At 43.3% G+C, this 18,860-nt stretch overlaps 1 protein-coding gene across 1 annotated transcript in view; it reads right to left on the bottom strand.

Moving 5' to 3' along the window:
• The window catches only part of Suclg1 (succinate-CoA ligase, alpha subunit), a 28,271-nt gene extending 11,030 nt beyond the window's left edge, over window positions 1-17,241 (bottom strand). Inside the window, exons 1-6 of the mRNA XM_005385451.2 lie at window positions 16,900-17,241; window positions 8,785-8,888; window positions 4,806-4,922; window positions 1,434-1,646; window positions 1,230-1,287; window positions 12-95 (exon numbers count right to left, since the gene is read on the bottom strand). Of these exons, the coding sequence (XP_005385508.1) occupies window positions 12-95; window positions 1,230-1,287; window positions 1,434-1,646; window positions 4,806-4,922; window positions 8,785-8,888; window positions 16,900-17,002 (679 nt within the window). The 5' untranslated portion in view covers window positions 17,003-17,241. The remainder of the gene's footprint in view (window positions 1-11; window positions 96-1,229; window positions 1,288-1,433; window positions 1,647-4,805; window positions 4,923-8,784; window positions 8,889-16,899) is intronic.
• Between the last annotated feature and the right edge of the window lie 1,619 nt (window positions 17,242-18,860).

Below are 18,860 nucleotides of genomic sequence, written 5' to 3'. Positions count from 1 at the left end.
GAATCACTCACCAACACACAAAGACTGTCCCAATCCAACTTGTGTTGTCTGATGAACTGCTTCATAAGTCAGGGTGCCCGATCTGGAGACAATGCCTTAAAGGAAGAGAATCCAAAAATATTAGATTATGTTTATATGACAGACTATCATGTGGTAAACTAAGTCTCAAACATTTTGAGTAACTAACATGAGCATATACAAAATTCACTCCATGATTTGCCAGCCAGATCACAATACCTTCAAAAAAATAAAAGGTTTAAAGTAGGGAGGTTTTTAAGATTAGGTAAAGAAAAAGGTTTAGATTATTAGCTAAAGTGACTTTACGACTACAAAAGCAATGCAAGGAAAACCTACATGGCTTCTTCTGAAAACCTGTATGCTTTCCTACCTTTTTATATTTGTTCTGCTTAAAATGGAGAGCCTTGCCTGCACCACACCATCCCTACAGGTCCATACCAAAAGTTTCAATGTTACTTTCTCTTAGAGGTCTTTCCGGATCATGCCCAACAATAATGAGACAGAATCTCTTAGCCATTTTGTTTTACAAAATAACACGCCAAGTTTCTTACCCATTATTTTTTATGAGATACCGTCTCACTGCCAATAGTAAGGCTAAATTTAAAAAGACTGAAAATAATAAATGAAAAATATGAAGCAACTGCAACACCCACACATTAACGGTAAGAATGTAAAGTGATACAGCCACTTCACAGAACTATTTGGCAATTTCTTCAAAAATTGAACATGGGCTCCCAAATTGAACATGCTCTCCCTTATGACCTATTCATTTCACTCCTCAGTACTTTGCTCAAAAGAAATGAAAACACGTCCATAAAAAGGTCTGCACACAAAGGTTCATCTTAGCCTTGTTCCTGAGCCTCAAACCCAGCAATAACTCACATGTCCACTGTGAGAGGACGGATAAACTGCAGGAAAACCAGAGGATACCATAGTATTTCACAATAACATGAAATTAAGTGTACACAAGCAAACATACAGAAGACTCCAGAGCACTAAGTAGGGAAAAAACAAATCTTTCTGACTTCTAAAATCTTCACTATGTGGAATTATACCTGCTTTTCATTACATGTGGGACACAGAACTGTTTCACTATAAGCTTCTGGTAAATTTTACTAAAGTGATTTATAGTCACAAAGTCTCTACGAGCTGTGAGAATCTGGAACAAAGAGTTTTTTTTAAGCCCGGAGGACAGTAACAGATACACTCACCGACTCTTCCTTTCTTGTGAATATGGCCAGGCATGATGCCTATTTTGCATTCTCCAGGCTGAAAGAAAGTAAATCACAGTTGTAGAGAAGTTTTTAACATCAGTCGGCACTCATAAGTCATACACACAACCCAGTCAGATAATTCAAAGCTGCTTGGCTTTGCAAGAGGCTAAATCCTGGCTTCGGGTTACTTTTTGCACTCACATTGATGACTCCAGGGCAATTCGGGCCGATCAGCCTCGTCTTCCCCTGGCGGAGCAGCTTGTGCTTGACCCGCACCATGTCCTGCTGCGGGATACCTTCCGTAATGCACACAACCAAGGGTATCTCTGCCTCAATGGCTTCGTCGATGGCAGCAGCGGCGAAAGGAGGAGGGACGTAAATGACGGACGCCGTGGCTCCTGTCTGTTCTTTGGCCTGCAACATTCACCATAAAGCACGTGATCACTGGACAAGTCATAAACAATGTAAAATAAATTCAATACCGTGATTTTATTCATGTCTAAGGGTCAGGAAAGACACCACCAAGTGACATAGGATGTCTGCATTCTTTACATTCTCCAATTCACCGCACTGACAGAAAAGAACAGAATCAAGCACAGCCTCTTTGCCCCCTCAGCGTGTCCCTGAGAACTGAAAGGCCTGTGACAGTGCAAATGACGGCAGCTCAGTAGACCCGAAAGCACTGCCTGCCCGCATGTGTCCCCTCATTCCCAGGGCCATGCTCAGTCTCCTTGGTCTGCTCTAGACCAGTGACGAAGACACTGTAGCACCTGCTTGGTACCAACACCGCGGACCTCCCGGGAGCAGGACTAGTGAGCCCCTCGGTGCCTAGAGCCCAGCTTTCAAACATCTGGTCTCAAATACATTTGGTAAACAGGATCGTGAGACAGTAAAAATGAAGTTCTTACCTGCTATTTCTTACTCTGAATGCATGTTTGTTAGAAATAAACAAATTGAACAAAAATGCACATGCATAAGTGGTATACAATAAGAGTGTGAGTCAAACAAGCATTAAGTTTGAATGCTATCACCCTTCGCGATGTAAGGCACTTGGAGACCATCCCCCTGACCACTGCTCTTCTCTCTGTGACATGAGCATGGGCCATACATTCTACCTTTACAAACTCGCTACATACACAGCCATACAACTGCACCCCTCCACCTGCCTCTCTGTGAGGCTATGTCTCATCTACTGCCATGGACTCTCCAGGAAGATGGAGACTGTGGATGATCTCTGTATTCCCACGAGCAGCAGCCCCCGTTCTGTGACAGCCTTCTGAGAGGGTTCTACACAAGTCTCAGTAAAGGCTTCAGCACAACCCTGAATCTTCGCATCCCCAGTTCACAGATCAACACGCTGAGGCCAAGAGAGTGGAGACTTACTACTAAGTACATTGATTCCAAAGTGTCTGCTCATTTGGTATAGCAGGCTGCCTCCCTATAAATGTTAAACATGTCACTTAAGCTAAATAGAAATCAAAAACTTTTACTAGATTATGCTATGGGATTTTACAATGGACATGAATATTAATTAAGCTACAGAACACATAGACAAGATTAAAAGGAGCAGAAGCAGAGGACAGTGTCTTTGGGACCCATCACTGAATGAGTCCCCACATTCCCACAGACTGAGAGCTTCCTCTATTACAGACCTAATGAAAATCACTATCTTGACAGTAATGTAAGGATAAAGTCAGAGAAGGCTGACAGATCATCCATAAAGGATGTCAGGGGTTAGAAATAATTTTTTAAAAACTCTGTCCAAGAGGATGATACATGTGCATGAACAAAAGAAATAAAAACCAGGTTTGAACCAAAAGAATTCATATCACAGGCATGTAGGTATTTTATTGAAAAATATTTCCCAAAGTCCTCACTTCTTCAGGCTACAACTAATGCCAGAAGCTAGACTGCGACAAGTACTATGTGCTAGGAAGTCACAGGGGATGAAAAGTGTCATTCCTACTTGTTCAGAATGTTCTTTGTAAGACCTAAGTGGGTAAGAAATGGTACCCATAAAAGAACTTACAGAATATTTCAAATGCCACATATATTTCTATCACTATGAATAATAAATAGCTAGTAACAAAAATAAGTTTTTTTGTTTCGTTTAGTCTTTCTTGGGAGAGGGTCTCGTTATGTTCTAGGCTGGCCTCCACCTCATCACGCACTCCACGTTATCCTCAAAGGTGCAGTCTTTGTGCCTCGGCCTCGCAGAGTGCTAGGATTACAGGCGTGTACCACAACACCTGGCCAAACTTTTTTTAAGAAAACAAAAAGCAAGGGGGGAAATAAAGCATTACAGAGCATATTATTTCTAATGTTTTATTCTTAAAACAGAGCATCTAAAACACAAATGCACATACAAAGTAACACTATCTCCAAGTTTAAAGTAAAATGAAGTCTCTAAATTTGAATGATATCTCTTCTTTCCTGCATGTTAGGATGAAGAGTGCAAATTAACCTTAATTTGGTTAGTGCACAGTCATAAGAGTAGATCTGTAAATATGTGCTTTAAACAAATGAAAAAATGTAATCCTTCACAATATATCTATACAAAGTATGAAATTTACTCCCTAATTTTTATAAAATAACCCAAGAATTTATACAAGTTTCTTATAAAATACTTTTTTTATAAATTTAATATAAAAGTGGAAAGAATATGGAGAAATATACACCAATCTTAAATTAGCTCTCAAAAGAGGCAAAATCTGAAATATGGAAAGCACTAAGAACTTTAATGGTACTTACCCTCATGGGATCTGAATTTTACAGTCAATATATATTGGTTTTGAACAAAGCAGTTTAAAACATTATTTTAAAAGTATTAGCTAGAGAGCAGCAGTTTAAAGAAGAAAGGAAAACCCTGAGGTGTCCTGTGTTCGCACAGGAGCACACTGTTTACTCTGAGCCACTTAGCAACTGGCAGCTCACGGCCGACACCCTTGGCCTCTCTGCACTGGAGGTGCCTTGGCTTTACAGCGGAGCTTGTAAGGGCACCTGCTTCGGTGGACTGCAGTGAGATCTGAGGGGCCAACATGCATGAAGCACCTCGCATTGTTTGCCACACGGCCCACACTCAGGGAGGCAGCGTGGCTCCTGACACTTGCACTACAACCATTCTGGAAGAAAGGTAAGGACAGGATAATAAGCCAGGCCACAACACCTCTTCCTTTAATAGAGGAGACATGGCAGCCATGGGTGGTGACACACATCTGTAATCCCACCACTCGAAGAGGCTAAGGCAGGAGGATCACAAGTTCAAGCCCAGCCTGGGCAACTTAGTGACTTTAGTGAGACTCTATCTCAAAATAAAAAATAAAAAAGGCTGGGATACAGCTCAGTGTGAAGGACCCGGGTTCAATCACCAACCCTACCAAACAAAAAAGATGACGCATGGCTATAAACAAAAATGACATCCCGAGTTTCAAGACAATTCAAATCTCCCTAGATGACCGGATATTCAAAGAGCAAGTGACTCTCCCAAAGAGACACAGTTAAGATATCTGCCCAGAGAACAGTTGCTCTTCCCCTGCTTTTCTTTTCTTGCCAAGCTCAGGTACGATGAATTACCTCCTTCACGGTATTAAAGACGGGTAAGCCCAGATGCGTCTTGCCTCCTTTCCCTGGTGTGGTTCCGCCAACAAGTTTGGTGCCGTATTCCAACGCCTGCTGGCTATGAAAGGTGCCCTGAGGGGAAAAGCACAACACTGTGAAAAGAGGCAGACTAGACGTGTACAGAGGACCAAACGCAAGCTTAGGAACTCATGCAGATGAACGATTCCCAGGCAATTCACTCGTCCAGCATCCTCATTAAGTTATTAAACAGCTGCGGACCATGATGCAAAGTAGGCTTCTGCAAAATCCAAACAGCCACTTACAAAGTCTTCCTTCTCTAAGACTGTGCATGTGGAGCCAAACAGTGCCTAAGGAAGAAAAAACCCTGCTAACCAGTCTCACTTTACACCAGGGTCAGTAAGCTTAAGTGAGTCTTTAACCTGCCTGGCCTGCATCCTACTACATTTCCCTACTCACTCATTTTCCCTGTCCCAGAGCACTGCTGACAATTTAGACACAGTGTTCTCTGGGACAGGACATCATCCTGCCTTTGGGGGACACTGAAGAGTCTTCCCAGTCTCTTCCATCAGATGCCAGTTCTATATCCTCCACCAAAATCCGTCCCAGTGTAACAACCAAAAATGGCTCCAGGGACTGGAAGATTCTTTTCCACTAGGCTGCTGGGGCTTTGCTTCCTCTTGTTTTTCCTCTTCTGTTTCTTTTTCTCTCTCCCTAGACTTGCCTTTTCCATCTAAATGTGTGCCCTTGATGATGACATCCCTATTCATGACAATAACTAACACCCACATGGCAACCCCTGCCACACACAACACCCCACGAGCTTAGCCAAGACCTCTGCCTTGGACTCCATATGCACAACACCAATGGCCTACTTAACACCTCCTCTTGGAGAACTAGCAGGTATCTCGGACTCGAATTTAGAGAATTGGCAGGCACCCCACGCTGTTCCTGATCACACCCTTCTCAGTCTACCCCACCTCAGTTCATGACAACTTCATTCCTTCCAGATGTCCACACCAAAACTACTGAAGTCATCCTGGGTCCTCTCGCTCTTATATGCCATATCAGAGCCATTAGTAAGTCTTATGGCTCTACCATCAAAACACAATCAAAACACTTCTCTCCCGTCTATTGCTGGCCGCTGCCTAGGTCTGTCACCTTGACTCTTGATGAACTGTTGCCTTTGCCCCCTTCCAATCTCTTCTCCATGCAGCCAGACTGACCTTGTTAAAACACACAAGTGAAAAAGATCGTGTCACCTCTACCCTTGAGCCTTCCAATCTTTTTCCACCTCAATCCCATAAAAACCAAAGTGGTTTACAAGTCATCATGCAGCCAGTCTCCCCCTGTGAGGAGCCCATACCTGCCTGCCCGCATTTACTGCTCCCCCATTGCCTATTTCACTCCACTGAGACTGGTCAGCAGGCGCACGCCTGCTGATGGCCTTGCTGAGCCCTCTGCATGGAATACGCATCCCTCACCTACCCACTGGGTGCACTGCTACACCTTCAGATCGTGACTCAAAAGTCCAGCCTTCCCTAACCATGGACACAACATCTGCTTCTCTCCTCGCCAAGGCACCAGGACTCCACACGTACCCAGCCTCCTTTTCCTCACTTGTTTTTACCACAGCAATTATACTTAACACAGCACATACTTTACTCAGGGATTTTTTTTTTAATGCTTTTCTGTCTTCTCCATTAAAAGGTAAATTCCATGAAAACAGGGATTTCTGTTTATCATCTGTTCACTGTAATATAGTACCTAAATCAATATGACACCTATTTACAGGAAGTAGGCCCTCAATAAACAGTCATGGAAAAATAAAGGGTCTGTGTGGTCATTCTCATGGAGACCTACAAATGTTGAGTCCATTATTCAAATGCTTAATCATTTAAGGTATAAAATGGAGCCCTGGGACCAGGAATATAGCTCAGCAGCATATGTACCTGCCTGGCAAATGCAAGGTCCTGAGTTTGATTACCGGTACCAAATAAATAAATAAATACATAAATAAAATAAAATAAACACACAGCCTTAAAAACTTCAAAAATTTTCTGATTCAACTCCTTTTTCAATAAAAGAATGTTGGCCCCAACTATCTTAAGGGACTGGTTTAAAGGTACTGACAGGGTCTAAGGAAAAAAAAGGCCAGTGCGCTCTCTCTTAACATAGTGCTGTTATTCAGAGCACGGTCTATAGATTGCTGCTGCTCTGCAACAACAGAAGAGTAAAACCAAAAAAAAAAAAAAAAAATGACCGAAAGGGAAAAAAGAGAGAGAAAAAAAGGAAGGCAGAAAGGACGGGGTGAGCAAGGAATAAAAATGCTAATAAAATAAAAGAATGCTTACAAATATAGCACTATGACATTGCTGCAATTTTTACTGTATTTTGCAAAATTACGGATCTACATTAGATCAGAAATTAAAAACAAATATCCAAGCTGCCGTTCACTCCAGGCAGTTTGTGAAGCACTGCCCTACAGTACAGTGCCAGGTAAATTCAAATGAACCAGTGTTTTTCAGTCTAAGTGGTGTTAAAATACAAGTGACATTTCCTCAAAAGAAGCCTACTGTCCTTAGCGTTCCCATTATCACCAGCCACTACACAGCAAGAATAGGAACAATTTTAGCAACTCATAAAAGCTAGTAAAAGAAGTCAGACAGCACGCACTGGAGATGCGCCCATTGCTGGAATCTACTTTAAATGGAAACTTTCTTCATTCACATGGGTGACAATGTGTGCACTGAAAAAAGAACTCAGGTGACAAACTGCAGATTTCCTGGGGAAGAGAGCTGTTGATTTCAGGCCTGATCATTAGACTCTTAACAGAATCTAAACCAACAAATCTACCTGAGGTAATTAAGGCTCTCAATTACTTTAGAACTCCAAAACGAAGGTGAGTAAGAAACAATTAGTTCGCAAGTAACTGAAAGACACTGAAGCCAACCTTGAATTTAAACACTGAATTTAAACAGTTCCAAATAGTGCTTACACCCTGTACAAATGGTTATAACAAAAAAGCTCAGAAGTTAAAATGTCGTAAGTTCACACAAAGATTAGAAAAGAGGAAAACAAAATCATATAATACATTTATATAAGAAATTTGGGTTAACCACACACTTGAGTATATGCTCATAATAAAATATGCAAAAATAGACAATATAATTTTAATTGGGGAGGGAATGATAGAATATACTTCAAGTCATGTATGCATACAGATCTAATATAAAACGTGTAAAGAACACATTAGGGAGATATAAGTATGTCTATAGTGCAATAAAATATCTGAGAGGACACATACAACTTATTAACACATAAAAGTTTGGTGAGCAGAACGGAAGGAAAGAAGAAAAGGAGGTTCTTATGCTGCATTTTTTGTAGACTAACAGCACGGATATATTTAAGCTTACACAAATTCTACAACTAAGTAGGAGAGAGGGAGACAGTGCAAGAGAATTAAAATGCTTAAAGCAACTTGCCTGCGGTCTCTTTATAGACCTTGTGCCACACAGAGTATAAGATGGGAAAAGTCACCAGGCAGCTTCCTCAGCTGTCTCAGTTCCGCCGAGCCTCTGTGGGTTTGTGTGCTTCTCCATGTTTAATGTGGATCCCACGTTCAGCAACAAATATTTATTTGTACGAGACCAAGACACAAGCATCTATTTTATCTAGTGCTCAATCAAAGTAATAGTGATCTGTCCCAGTGTTAGAGGAAAACAGTGGTGCATTTGCTGAAGACAGTCAGTGGGTGTCCAGCATAGCATTCTCCTACGCATCTCCAGGTAAGATTAAACACAATTTTCCCCTGACAGGTTGAATGTAGCATCTAACCTCTTCTTAAGATACAACCTCACTTCTGTATATTTTTTTCATCAATCATTTATGACTACTTTTATGATATAAAAGGAGAAAAGAGTTAATTTTTTTAAAAAATCTTTAGTCTACACTTTAAAAGTCCAGATACACATACCTGCTTACCAGTGAAACCCTGGCAAATAATCTTCGTGTTTTTATCAACATAGAGATGTTTCCGGGAAGCTGCATAGGAACATTGTCGAATTCCACTCTGTTGCACTGAAAGGTAAAGAAAACGTGGCACATTGTAACTTTCCCAAACTTCTGAACAATAAATTCAACTTGGTGACCAAAAAAAAAAAATCCTGTAATTTGAAAGCTGAATGGTTTCAACATGGAAAATTTAAATATCACTTTTTTTCCAGGCCCTAAACATCACTTTTAAAATGAGAGATGTAGACCACAGGAAAAAATTAGAAAAATAAAAAAGACCCTGCTCTACTCTCCAGGATCTTATGCTTCCTGAGAACCACAACATTATAGCTTTTTTTGAACTGAGAAAGAAAAGCTGAAGTTTATCATTTCCATTCCTCAGAAAGAAAAGTAGAGTTCAAAGACAAATGGCTCAAATTAAACCCAGAGACTATCCCGAGTTCACTTCCTGGTACAAAAAAATAAAATAAACCCAGGGACTGAACAATAAAATAAAATAAAATAAACCCAGGGACTGAAAACTAGGAACCACCCCCACTAATAATTATTAAACAGCCACGTGCATTCGCCACTTGACTCAAATTTTTTAAAGTCCAACTCCTATAAACAATAATGAGCAAAGAGGCAAACTTCAGAAAACAGAGAAATCTGGTTAATACAACCAACTTCCATTTCAAAACTCAGAAGACAAGCACGTGGCTTGTAGGCTACTTTCTAAACCTCGGCAAAACCACCAACCGATCTTGTCTACACCACCCCTGGCCTCTTCAAAGTGGCTGAGCCTTCTACCTACTGCTGAGTAGCTCCTGAAAGGCGGCTTCAGGAATAAACATCTCATGACACATTTCTCCAGTCCCCCTCCCCATGCTTTTGGACTCAAATTACTTTGAATCACTGCCTCCTAACTTTTCAGACCTCAGGTGCCACAACTCAAGGAGCATCGATAGCCACACTGGCAGAGGTATTTCAAGTTCCCATACCTCTAGGGAAGACAAAGGCTCAGATTTCATCCTTGCCATCCAGGTGAGGAGCATTCTGTGTGCACGCGGAACTGCCGGGCAGTGGACAGCTATGTGCTTTGACTATGCTCAGTAAGGCGCCATGAGGGAGGACGCCATGCCGTCACATCCTGGCCCGGTGGGCATAACTAAACACCTGGCCTAAGGCCACAACAGCAATTTCCAGCCTCAGCGATTTCCCCCCAAGGAGCTGCGCTGGCACTCGAACACCATTCTTGCCCTTAGCTAACAGACACACTGATAAAGGACATAAACCAATAACATAACTAGTGCACAAATGGTAAACCAACATATGATGAAATGTGCAACTTTAATAACGAGAAAATAAGCACTTTAAATTAAACACTAGGGCAGAAGGATGGTCTAAAGTTGACCAGCAGGAATATCCTGATGGTGAGAGCTGGGGCTCCTGTAACCTTGATTTTTGTGTCCCAGGAGCAGCTGAGAACAGTGTCTTGGGAATCAGACAGGCCTCGGCTCGCTATTACACTCTGCTGCTCACCAGCGATGTGACACAGGTATGCTTCTACTCTCCCTGAGCCTCAGCCTTTCCGTCTGTAAATGGAATGGCGGCTGCCCACAAGAAGACTGTGATGTCAATATGAGATGACTGTAGACTGGGGATGAAAATCCCGGTACACTCCCACATCCTACGTGACTAAAAGGTAAATCTTTTCCTAGAAAGAGGAAACATATATTTGATATTTAAATGATCAAGTAAGTCCAACCAGCACTGTTTTTTATGGGTCCTCATGCATATTCTAAACACAGATGTTTACAAATGCCTACATATAATGTGTAGCATGCACAAATATATTTGTAAGTTGTTAACATGAAAAATTTATAAAGGCAGAGCCTCATTGTAAAAATTGAAAGATAATATGTACCTCATTGGCTGATATGAGAATTAAATGAGTTTAAAAATATATAGCACATGTAAAATAGTGACAAGGGTACAATAAGTGTTTTAGCACTAACAGCCATTTTATTACCATTATCGTTACTGATGCAGAATGAACACACCCCACTGCTTTGAGATGTTCACCGTGGTAGGCTCACGAGAGAACAAGATACTCAGGGACTATGAAAGTACAAAAGTAAAAACTACAAAAGTACAAAAGTGCAAACTGAAATAAAAACCTAAAGAAAGAGACTGAATAATCTGAAAGAGAAGTGCTTTCAGCATGGGTTATAAGTTTGTATCAGTCAGCTACATGCTGAGCCCTCTTTCCCATAGACAGCAACTATACCTTCTATAAGATGGCTAGTAGGATTCAAGGTGCGATCTGCAGCCAGAGGCTTGCCTAGGTGGGACTCAAATCACAGCCTTGCATGACTACTACTTAGCACATTTCCAACCAAGAACCTGAGATGCTGTTCGTAACAATACTCTCTCCAAATTACCTTTTAACATACATTGCTGCTACTCATTTATTCATGCATATGTTCATGAACTTAAGACATGAGTACTTAGCTATATTAGTCCATTTTCTGTAGCTATAACAAAGTACCTGAGGCTAGCTACTCATAAAGAGAAGAGCTGTATTTAGTGCAGAGATTAGAAGCTGAGAGTCCAAGATGGAGCAGCCTCACTTGTCCATCCTCTGGGCCCCTGTGGTTGCATCATAACACAGCAGGGAGGCAGAAGAAATACAGCCCCATGTAGAAAAGAGTCAAGTGTACGGGGCAGCCTTGTTTCATAACAACCAACTCTTGTGAGAATTCACTCCAAGAACGCACCCTGGAAGTCCAATACTAATCTCTTCTGGTAGTGAAACCTAGAATCCCCTCCTTTGGGCTCCACCTCCTAAAAGGTTCCACTTCCTCTCAAAACTGCCACCCTAGGGACCAAGCTCCTGGCACATGAATCTACTTAAACACATCCAAATCAGAGCATTAGCCCTATATAATATAAATATATATATATATGACTCATGTAGTCTTCACCTACAGGATTTTAGAATACAGTAGTGTAGTTTAGTAGCCACTTAATCCCCAAATCTCAAATAACCTGCTATTCAAATGCAAAACTATATATTCATTCAATATTGACAAGCACGTTCATTTACTATTGACTTCACTGGTTGTTAAGTACCTTATTTCATCAAATCTAAAATACCACTAGTTTTGAAGAAGTACAACTAAATGCTAATAAGAAAGAAAATGCTGTTAATTCTGGTGAGGTATCAATTATTAAGACATTCCAGATCCTTCAAGGGCTCTGAACTGGGGACTCTTGAGCCTTTCCCCGCCTCCCTAATTCCCGGTCTTCTTTCTGCTCTTTCCCAGCCTTGGGCACAAGGGCTGATACCAAACCAAAAACTGGAGAGGGCGGGGCCAGAGCAGGGAGGCTGGAAGCACATGGCCCACGCTGAGAGGCGCTACCTCCATCCTCCCAGAAAATGTGTGACCCCAGCCCATTGTCTCAAGAGCCTGGAGGGGCACAAGGTTGCAGGGCCTCTTTCGGATTCTCATGTAGCTCTCCACTTCTGATGCTCTTGGGCACCCTGGATGCAGCCACTCAGTGCTCCCCACCCCACCGATCCCCTCTTGACGCAAGCCTCTGCTCATCCCCAAGCACACGACACAGGCGGAAAGGAAAGGAGCTTGGTGATCTAAGCCCTTTAAGAACCAGAAGGAGCCCTCCGGCCTTGCTCCCTGGCCACACTTCTGCAGGCAGCACAGAGGGACAGTAGAGCCCAGAATTCCCTGCTAGAGTAGTGAAGGGCTTCAGAGGCGAGGCAAGGTTAGGGTACCGAGGGAGGGTCAGCCAACAAGTCCCACCTTGCAGGGAGGATGCAGAGGGCGCCAGGATGGCAGATGGAGGAAAATGCTCATGCAAAGGTAGACACCCCTGGTTAGCCAGGAGAAACAGGTTGACTTTCTGATCACAATTGCTTGAGGCCCGACTGCTTCCTCCATTTCCTTCCTACCCTACTCACACTGTTCACTCATTCATTCATTCATGTACTCATTCAGCACATTTATCCATCACCTATTGTAAGCTTTAAACCCTCCCACTTTCCCCTGACCTGGACTGTGTCCACTGTTTCTCTAGCCCACCTTTCCCTTTACAAGTTGCTCAAAACCTGAGCCTCGGGATTGAACTGGGCCACCTGTGTCCTTTTTTAGGGACTCGCAGCATTGCAGAACCCTCATCTGCCCTGTAGGTGGGCTGTGCCCCTCCACTCCTTTCACTGTGATGGCCTACAGGGGTTAACTGCCTTGCCCAAGGTCAGGGGTTAATCTGGAGACAGAAGACCCTGCCCACAGCTCCCTTCTGCCCTGGACGCCTTAGTCAGTGTTGCAAGCAGGGAAGCGGGCAAGAGAGCCAACCTCCTAGGCTAATACTCAGGAAAGCTGCTCTCACCCTGAAGGCCAGGGGCTTCCAGGTCAGCATCAGGGCTGGCTGGGTGAGGACCAGGCTTGCTCAGCGGTTCTACCTTCCTACAGTTTCTAGGCCCTGCCGCATGGACCTGCTTCTCAGAACCCATGGAAGAAAGCGTCAGACAGCCCCAACTCCATATGCGTGCTGGGGTCCTTTACCTGTGCCCTTAGGTCACAGGTGCACTCATTCCTTGAATATATTTATTAAGCTCCTGCTGTAGGCCAAGAGCTCAGAACCCAGCAGTGAAACAGACAGCTCATGGAATTTACTGTCCAGTGGGGAACAAAGACTCAATGACAGAGAGATGAACACTAGCAAGTGCGGGTAGGCCTAGGGGTGACAGCCTTAGACAGGGGCAAGAGTTTGGCGGAACATCTGCAAAACCTTACAGACAGGGAAATCCATTCAGGACCCTCTTGTCTCCCAGGAGCTATTCCTATTCCCCATTCCTATTCCCCAATACATTTTGCTACTCTTAAAAAAAAAACCTTATGAACTGGGGGCCGTGCAAGCCATCACAGGTTCCCCGTGTCTCCTTTAGACCCACAGTCAAGGGCCCAGGATGCCGCCCCAGCAGCAGCTTACAGTAGTAAAGCAGGTAAAGCACAGGGACATGGCCAAGTCACATTAATCTGGTCTCAACCAGTTTAGGAGCAAGATCATTTGGGTATAACCGGCTGATTGTTGAAGTTTAAACCGCAGAACACACTCCTCTCTATAAATATAAAATCCTGTCTCCCTCATCCATTCCTACTTTTGTGGTTTTTGTTTTTGTTTTTGTTTTTTTTCTGAGACAGATTAGCAACTGCCTGTCTCTACCTCTTGCCCCTGCCTGCTCTCTCTTCTGGGAGAAGACAAACTTTTTTTTGATTCCCCGTCACACTCAGCATGACTGTTCCTCACTCAGAGAGGAAGGCAGAACCAACCAGGCTTATGTCAGTGGGTTCCACAGTTTGAGACCACAGGAAGGCCAGCAAACGGAAAGAGCATTCTCTCACTGTGTCGGGTGAGGGAAACCCCATCAGACCCTTTACCAGGTCTTGGAACTCAGCGCTGTGGAGACGGGGTCTCAAGTGTGGGCGCTGGACAAGGGCATACGCACGTATTTTGGGCTGCAGCTGCTGGTTCCAGGTCTCATCTCTAGCTAAGAGCTCAGCTTCTTGGAATGTCAACTATCTTCCTTCTGAAAAAGACTAAATCTAACTAACATACTGAGCAACGTGGGGACTGCTAAGTACGGCTTTGTCCCCATGATTCAGAAGGAAAGTTTGTCAGGCAAATCCAGGTGACCGAAGTTATGTGTGTGCGTGTGCATGGGAGTGTGTGTGGGGTGGATATCATCTCTATAGATTGGAATAAACCAAACCTTGTAAAAAGACCTCGAATTGCTTTATACTTCTTAAAATAATTTCACTATTTAACCTCAAAGCTGTTTATAAATTCTTAAACCTTCTCATAGAAGAAATACTTCTCAGATTCTTTTCCCTCCTTCCTTCACCTGCATTCTTTCCTTTCTTTCATAAGCTATAAAACTGAGGGAGGGGGTTGGCTCAGGAATTTCTAAATATTCTAAGTTGCCCCGCCAAAAGAGCTCTGGAAGGCATCTATGAGTTCTTGCTTTTATTTAACAACAACAACAAAAATCAATATTGCAACATTTGTGACCTCAGTACATAATGTACCATCAACTGAAACTTATCAGAACAGAGGGGACAAAATTCTCTAGCATCTCTAGAGATTTAAACCTCAAAGCTTAAATAATTTGTGACCATCTTAAAAAATTTTTTGCAAGGTGATGTTGCATCTGTTTTCTCAATGAGAGTGAAAACGTACTTAGAAATGTAGCATGAAAAAGAGGATTTAGAAATTTGCCAACCTGGAGTTTTTTTATACACTAAACCCTGCCATCTGTAACCCCAGCCCTAATATAGGAAATATCTTAGTTCAGATCTTAGACCTCTCAGCCTTTGTAACAGATTAATCACATGACTTTGGATAATTCAAGGCCACTCCAGCAATGGAAATCTAAACTGGTGATCTCTGTCTTGGAGTCTAGGAAGAAAAAAATGTCACTCCTGTGAGAAGAGAACTGTTAAGTATTTCTAAGTGGATGAAGAAATCAGATCTCTTAGACACTCTTCCTTTCTTCTCTCACACCAGAAGCTAGGTTCTTTCAGAAGCTCAGACTAGTAAAACTTCAGGAGAGAAAGACATCCGGCAGGCAAATCCTTCCTGCACTTTCCCAGCACAGGGCTGTGCTGTGCTACATCTTGACCATCACTCTATTGAAAGTAAGCTGAATTAGGCCCACAGCCAAGAGTACTTCCTTCCTACTGCTCCAACGCTATTGATGAGAGCGATCACTGGGTACAACTAATACTTCTTTTCCTCCTTCGGTCTACAACATCCTCAACTGCCCTTTAGACTGTACAGTAAGAATCTTCAGAAAAATATCGCAAACAAACCCAACTTTTTCCTACTTGCCAAAACTATCTAGCAAGACCTTTGTCCTTCACTGACTTGGTAACCAAGTACCGATATTGAGTATACATACACTTTTGGAATTTAATCTTCTCAAGAAAGGAACGAAGTCCAGCAAATATTCGAATCAAGCAGAGTGAGAAGCAAAGTGGAAACAAGGAAGAGAGAAAAGTTGATAGCTGAACATACTTTATATAATTACTTAAGTGGATTCACTTAGTCTGCACAATGAACCCAAGTCATTCTGTACACCATCATTCCTAATACGCACGTTTTTCACGTTTTAACATCTCTTAAACCAGGATTTGACAACCAATCACACATCACGATTTTAATTAACAATGGGTTCCTTTAATGGTAGACAAAATAATGGTGCACCTTATAGGTTCCTCAAACTCATTAAAACATGGTATTCTGAAACATTAAGAAATGGAGCAAGAAAAAAAGAAGACTAGGATTACTGCAAAGTCTGTAAAGGAACGAGCCAGATTTCCAACCCCTATGTGACTGATGCCCAACTTTCTTCCTACTATAACTTGCCTAGTAAACTCGTGAGACTTTGACCACAACAAGAGTTCAACAGCTAGCATTATTCAAAGACTTTCAAGTTGAGTGGTAAGTCTTCAGCAACTGGTGTGTTCCCACCGCCTGGAGCTGCCATTGTAAATAAATGGGTTAAGTCCCAGCCAGCGTCAAGCTTGCCTCTAGGCGTCTACGAGGCTACGCCGACTCTGGATGCAAAACTGCCTTTCCTCTGCGCCTGCACTTACACTCACAGATCAGACCTTTCTGTAGAAGACACAGCCTCTTCCCTGCCTCTCAACGCACTCATCCCGCAGCTCGGTTCATCCTGCACCTCTCCGCCCCTCGCTCCAGACAGGACAGTCCAGACGCCACCCCCACCCAGCCCGCCACTTGTCACCGCGAGTTCAACAGCAAGTTCTCAGATCTGCAAAGTTCCCGGGCCGGCTTCCTGGCTCGGCCACCTCACGTCCCCATCCGCTAGGGACCCGCGTATCCAGCAAAGCTCCGGGTCCCGGAAAGCCCCTCTAGAGGTCGGGGCCGGCCGGCCCGCCGCGCCGCCCGTGCCTTCCCCGGAGGGCCTAAGGGCGGCCCGCGCCAGGATGTTGGGCCCAGGGGGCCCCGGCACTGCGGAAGCCAGGAAGACAAGAGTCCCGGCCCGACTCACGGAGGAAGGTGCGGGACAGAAGGCGGGCGGCGGCGAGGCCGCCGCTGCCGGAGACCATGGTGGCGGTGGCGGTGGCAGCTGCCGCGGCGAGGGCTGCGGTCATCCCCCAATGACACTCCGAGGCCCCCGGGGTCCTGGCAGGAGCCGAGGCACGAAGAGCGGGGTGACCAGAGCTGGCGCCTGAACGAATTCCCCTCAGCACGGGGCCTCTTCAGCGGACATTCGGGATCACCCCTGAAGAAGAAAAAGAGCCATCCTATCGGAGAAGTAGATAGTAACTCTTTTTTTCCTATAAATGTGGCTTTGGTTAACCATATTTGTAATGGCAGTTTAGAGAACCCCGAGCGAGCCCGGTCGGCGCATGGCATTGTGGGAAGTGTAGTTTCATGGCTCCCGATTTAGGGGTTGGAGCAAGCGCGTGCTGGAAGGGCAGCTAGGGGCCAGCAGGAATCCGATCCTGGAGGTGGAGGTGCGAAGCCGTAGACGGAAGGAACCGCGAGGCAAAGAGAAATCCCATATCTAGGCCAATCTTCTGCACCTTCGTTTTCTTGCCTGGCACATGGAGAGGATAATGCCTAACGCTTCCTTGTGTGAGGTCTGGGAAGAATTTCCTGTGATAACAGTGAATCTGAACTCACACTAGTGGCCGGTGAAGGACGAGACCTGGAAGACCAAAAGCTACAGTGCTGATACTTTTTTCCTGAAATATGAATCTATCAGTTAAACAAACTAGTATATAGCCTTGGAGTGGCATTAAGTAGGAGTGCCTCTCCCTTACGGATTCTAAGGACTGAAACTGAAAATCAGATGTAATTTTGCCCTTTTTGAGCCAACCAGTCCCTCCTGTTTGAGCTTTAGAAGGAGCCTCAGAGTCCCAGAGTCAACAGGTAAACAAGAAATAGAATAATATACTTCCCTCCATAAAAGTGTCCCTGAGATTCCTATGTATCAATAAAATTCTAATCCTAATTTAGCAAAGTAGTCATTGTAATTTGCACAAATTATATGATGGGTATGTGATGGATAAATGGGATTGCCCAAGGAGATTGCCCAATATTTCCTCTATGACCCAGATATTGCCTCTCTCAAACTGGATTTGACTGCAAACAAACCCCTCCCTTATCTGTCTAGTGGATCCTATCCTGATAATTAGTTAAATAGTACCAGTGATGTCCACATATGTCCAGTATGAAGGCTCATTTAAAACAGTAAAATTCTTTTGGAGCTTTCACTTTATAATAAGTACATTTAGTTTCATTTAATTGGTAAAATGCATTGTGCAAAAAATACATAATTTCAGTGTGACTGATGAATTTGTTTTTTCATGAAGACAGGGATTTTAGTTTTGTACACTGGTGTATCTCTATCACCTAGAGTTATATCTACCCCTAAAAGAGAGCTAATTATGTACTGAACTGAGTGAACATATAGGAGAAATTGTAGTGTATACATTACTTATCAAATCCACAATGTGTGATGGGCTGAAAATATTTCAATACCTTGTAACAACTATAGCTCACCCTAATTCTATTCCTCATAGGTGAGAGACATTTGTACTAGACTGCAATCACATCACTCATTATTTGCAGATTGAGCTTTGAAATCTGGTATGGATTTAGTTTCTAATTTGGCCACAGGCTATATGATCTCTGGGTTTCAGTTGTCATTGAAATGGGAATGGAAGTGTTTATTTCAGAGGAGTGTGTAAGCAGTTAATACATTTAGTATGTAATGTTTTTGGTACCTAGTAAGTTATTACCATTGGAGATGGGAATTTTTCTTCATATGCTGGATGATATTTTGAAGGTCTTAACTTATGTGACTAAGCAGATGTAGAATAGGACACTTCTATTTGTTTCAAAACCGTGACTAGGCCGGGCGTGGTGGCACATGCCTGTAATCCCAGCACTCAGGAGGCTGAGGCAGGAGGATTGTTGTGAGTTCAAGACCAGCCTGGGCTA

The sequence above is a fragment of the Chinchilla lanigera genome, unplaced genomic scaffold (genome assembly GCF_000276665.1).
Source record: "Chinchilla lanigera isolate Chin_1 unplaced genomic scaffold, ChiLan1.0 scaffold00023, whole genome shotgun sequence".
Taxonomy (NCBI): Eukaryota; Metazoa; Chordata; class Mammalia; order Rodentia; family Chinchillidae; genus Chinchilla; species Chinchilla lanigera.
Note: the sequence above shows the minus strand (reverse complement) of the source record. Positions and strands in the feature narration are given on the sequence as shown.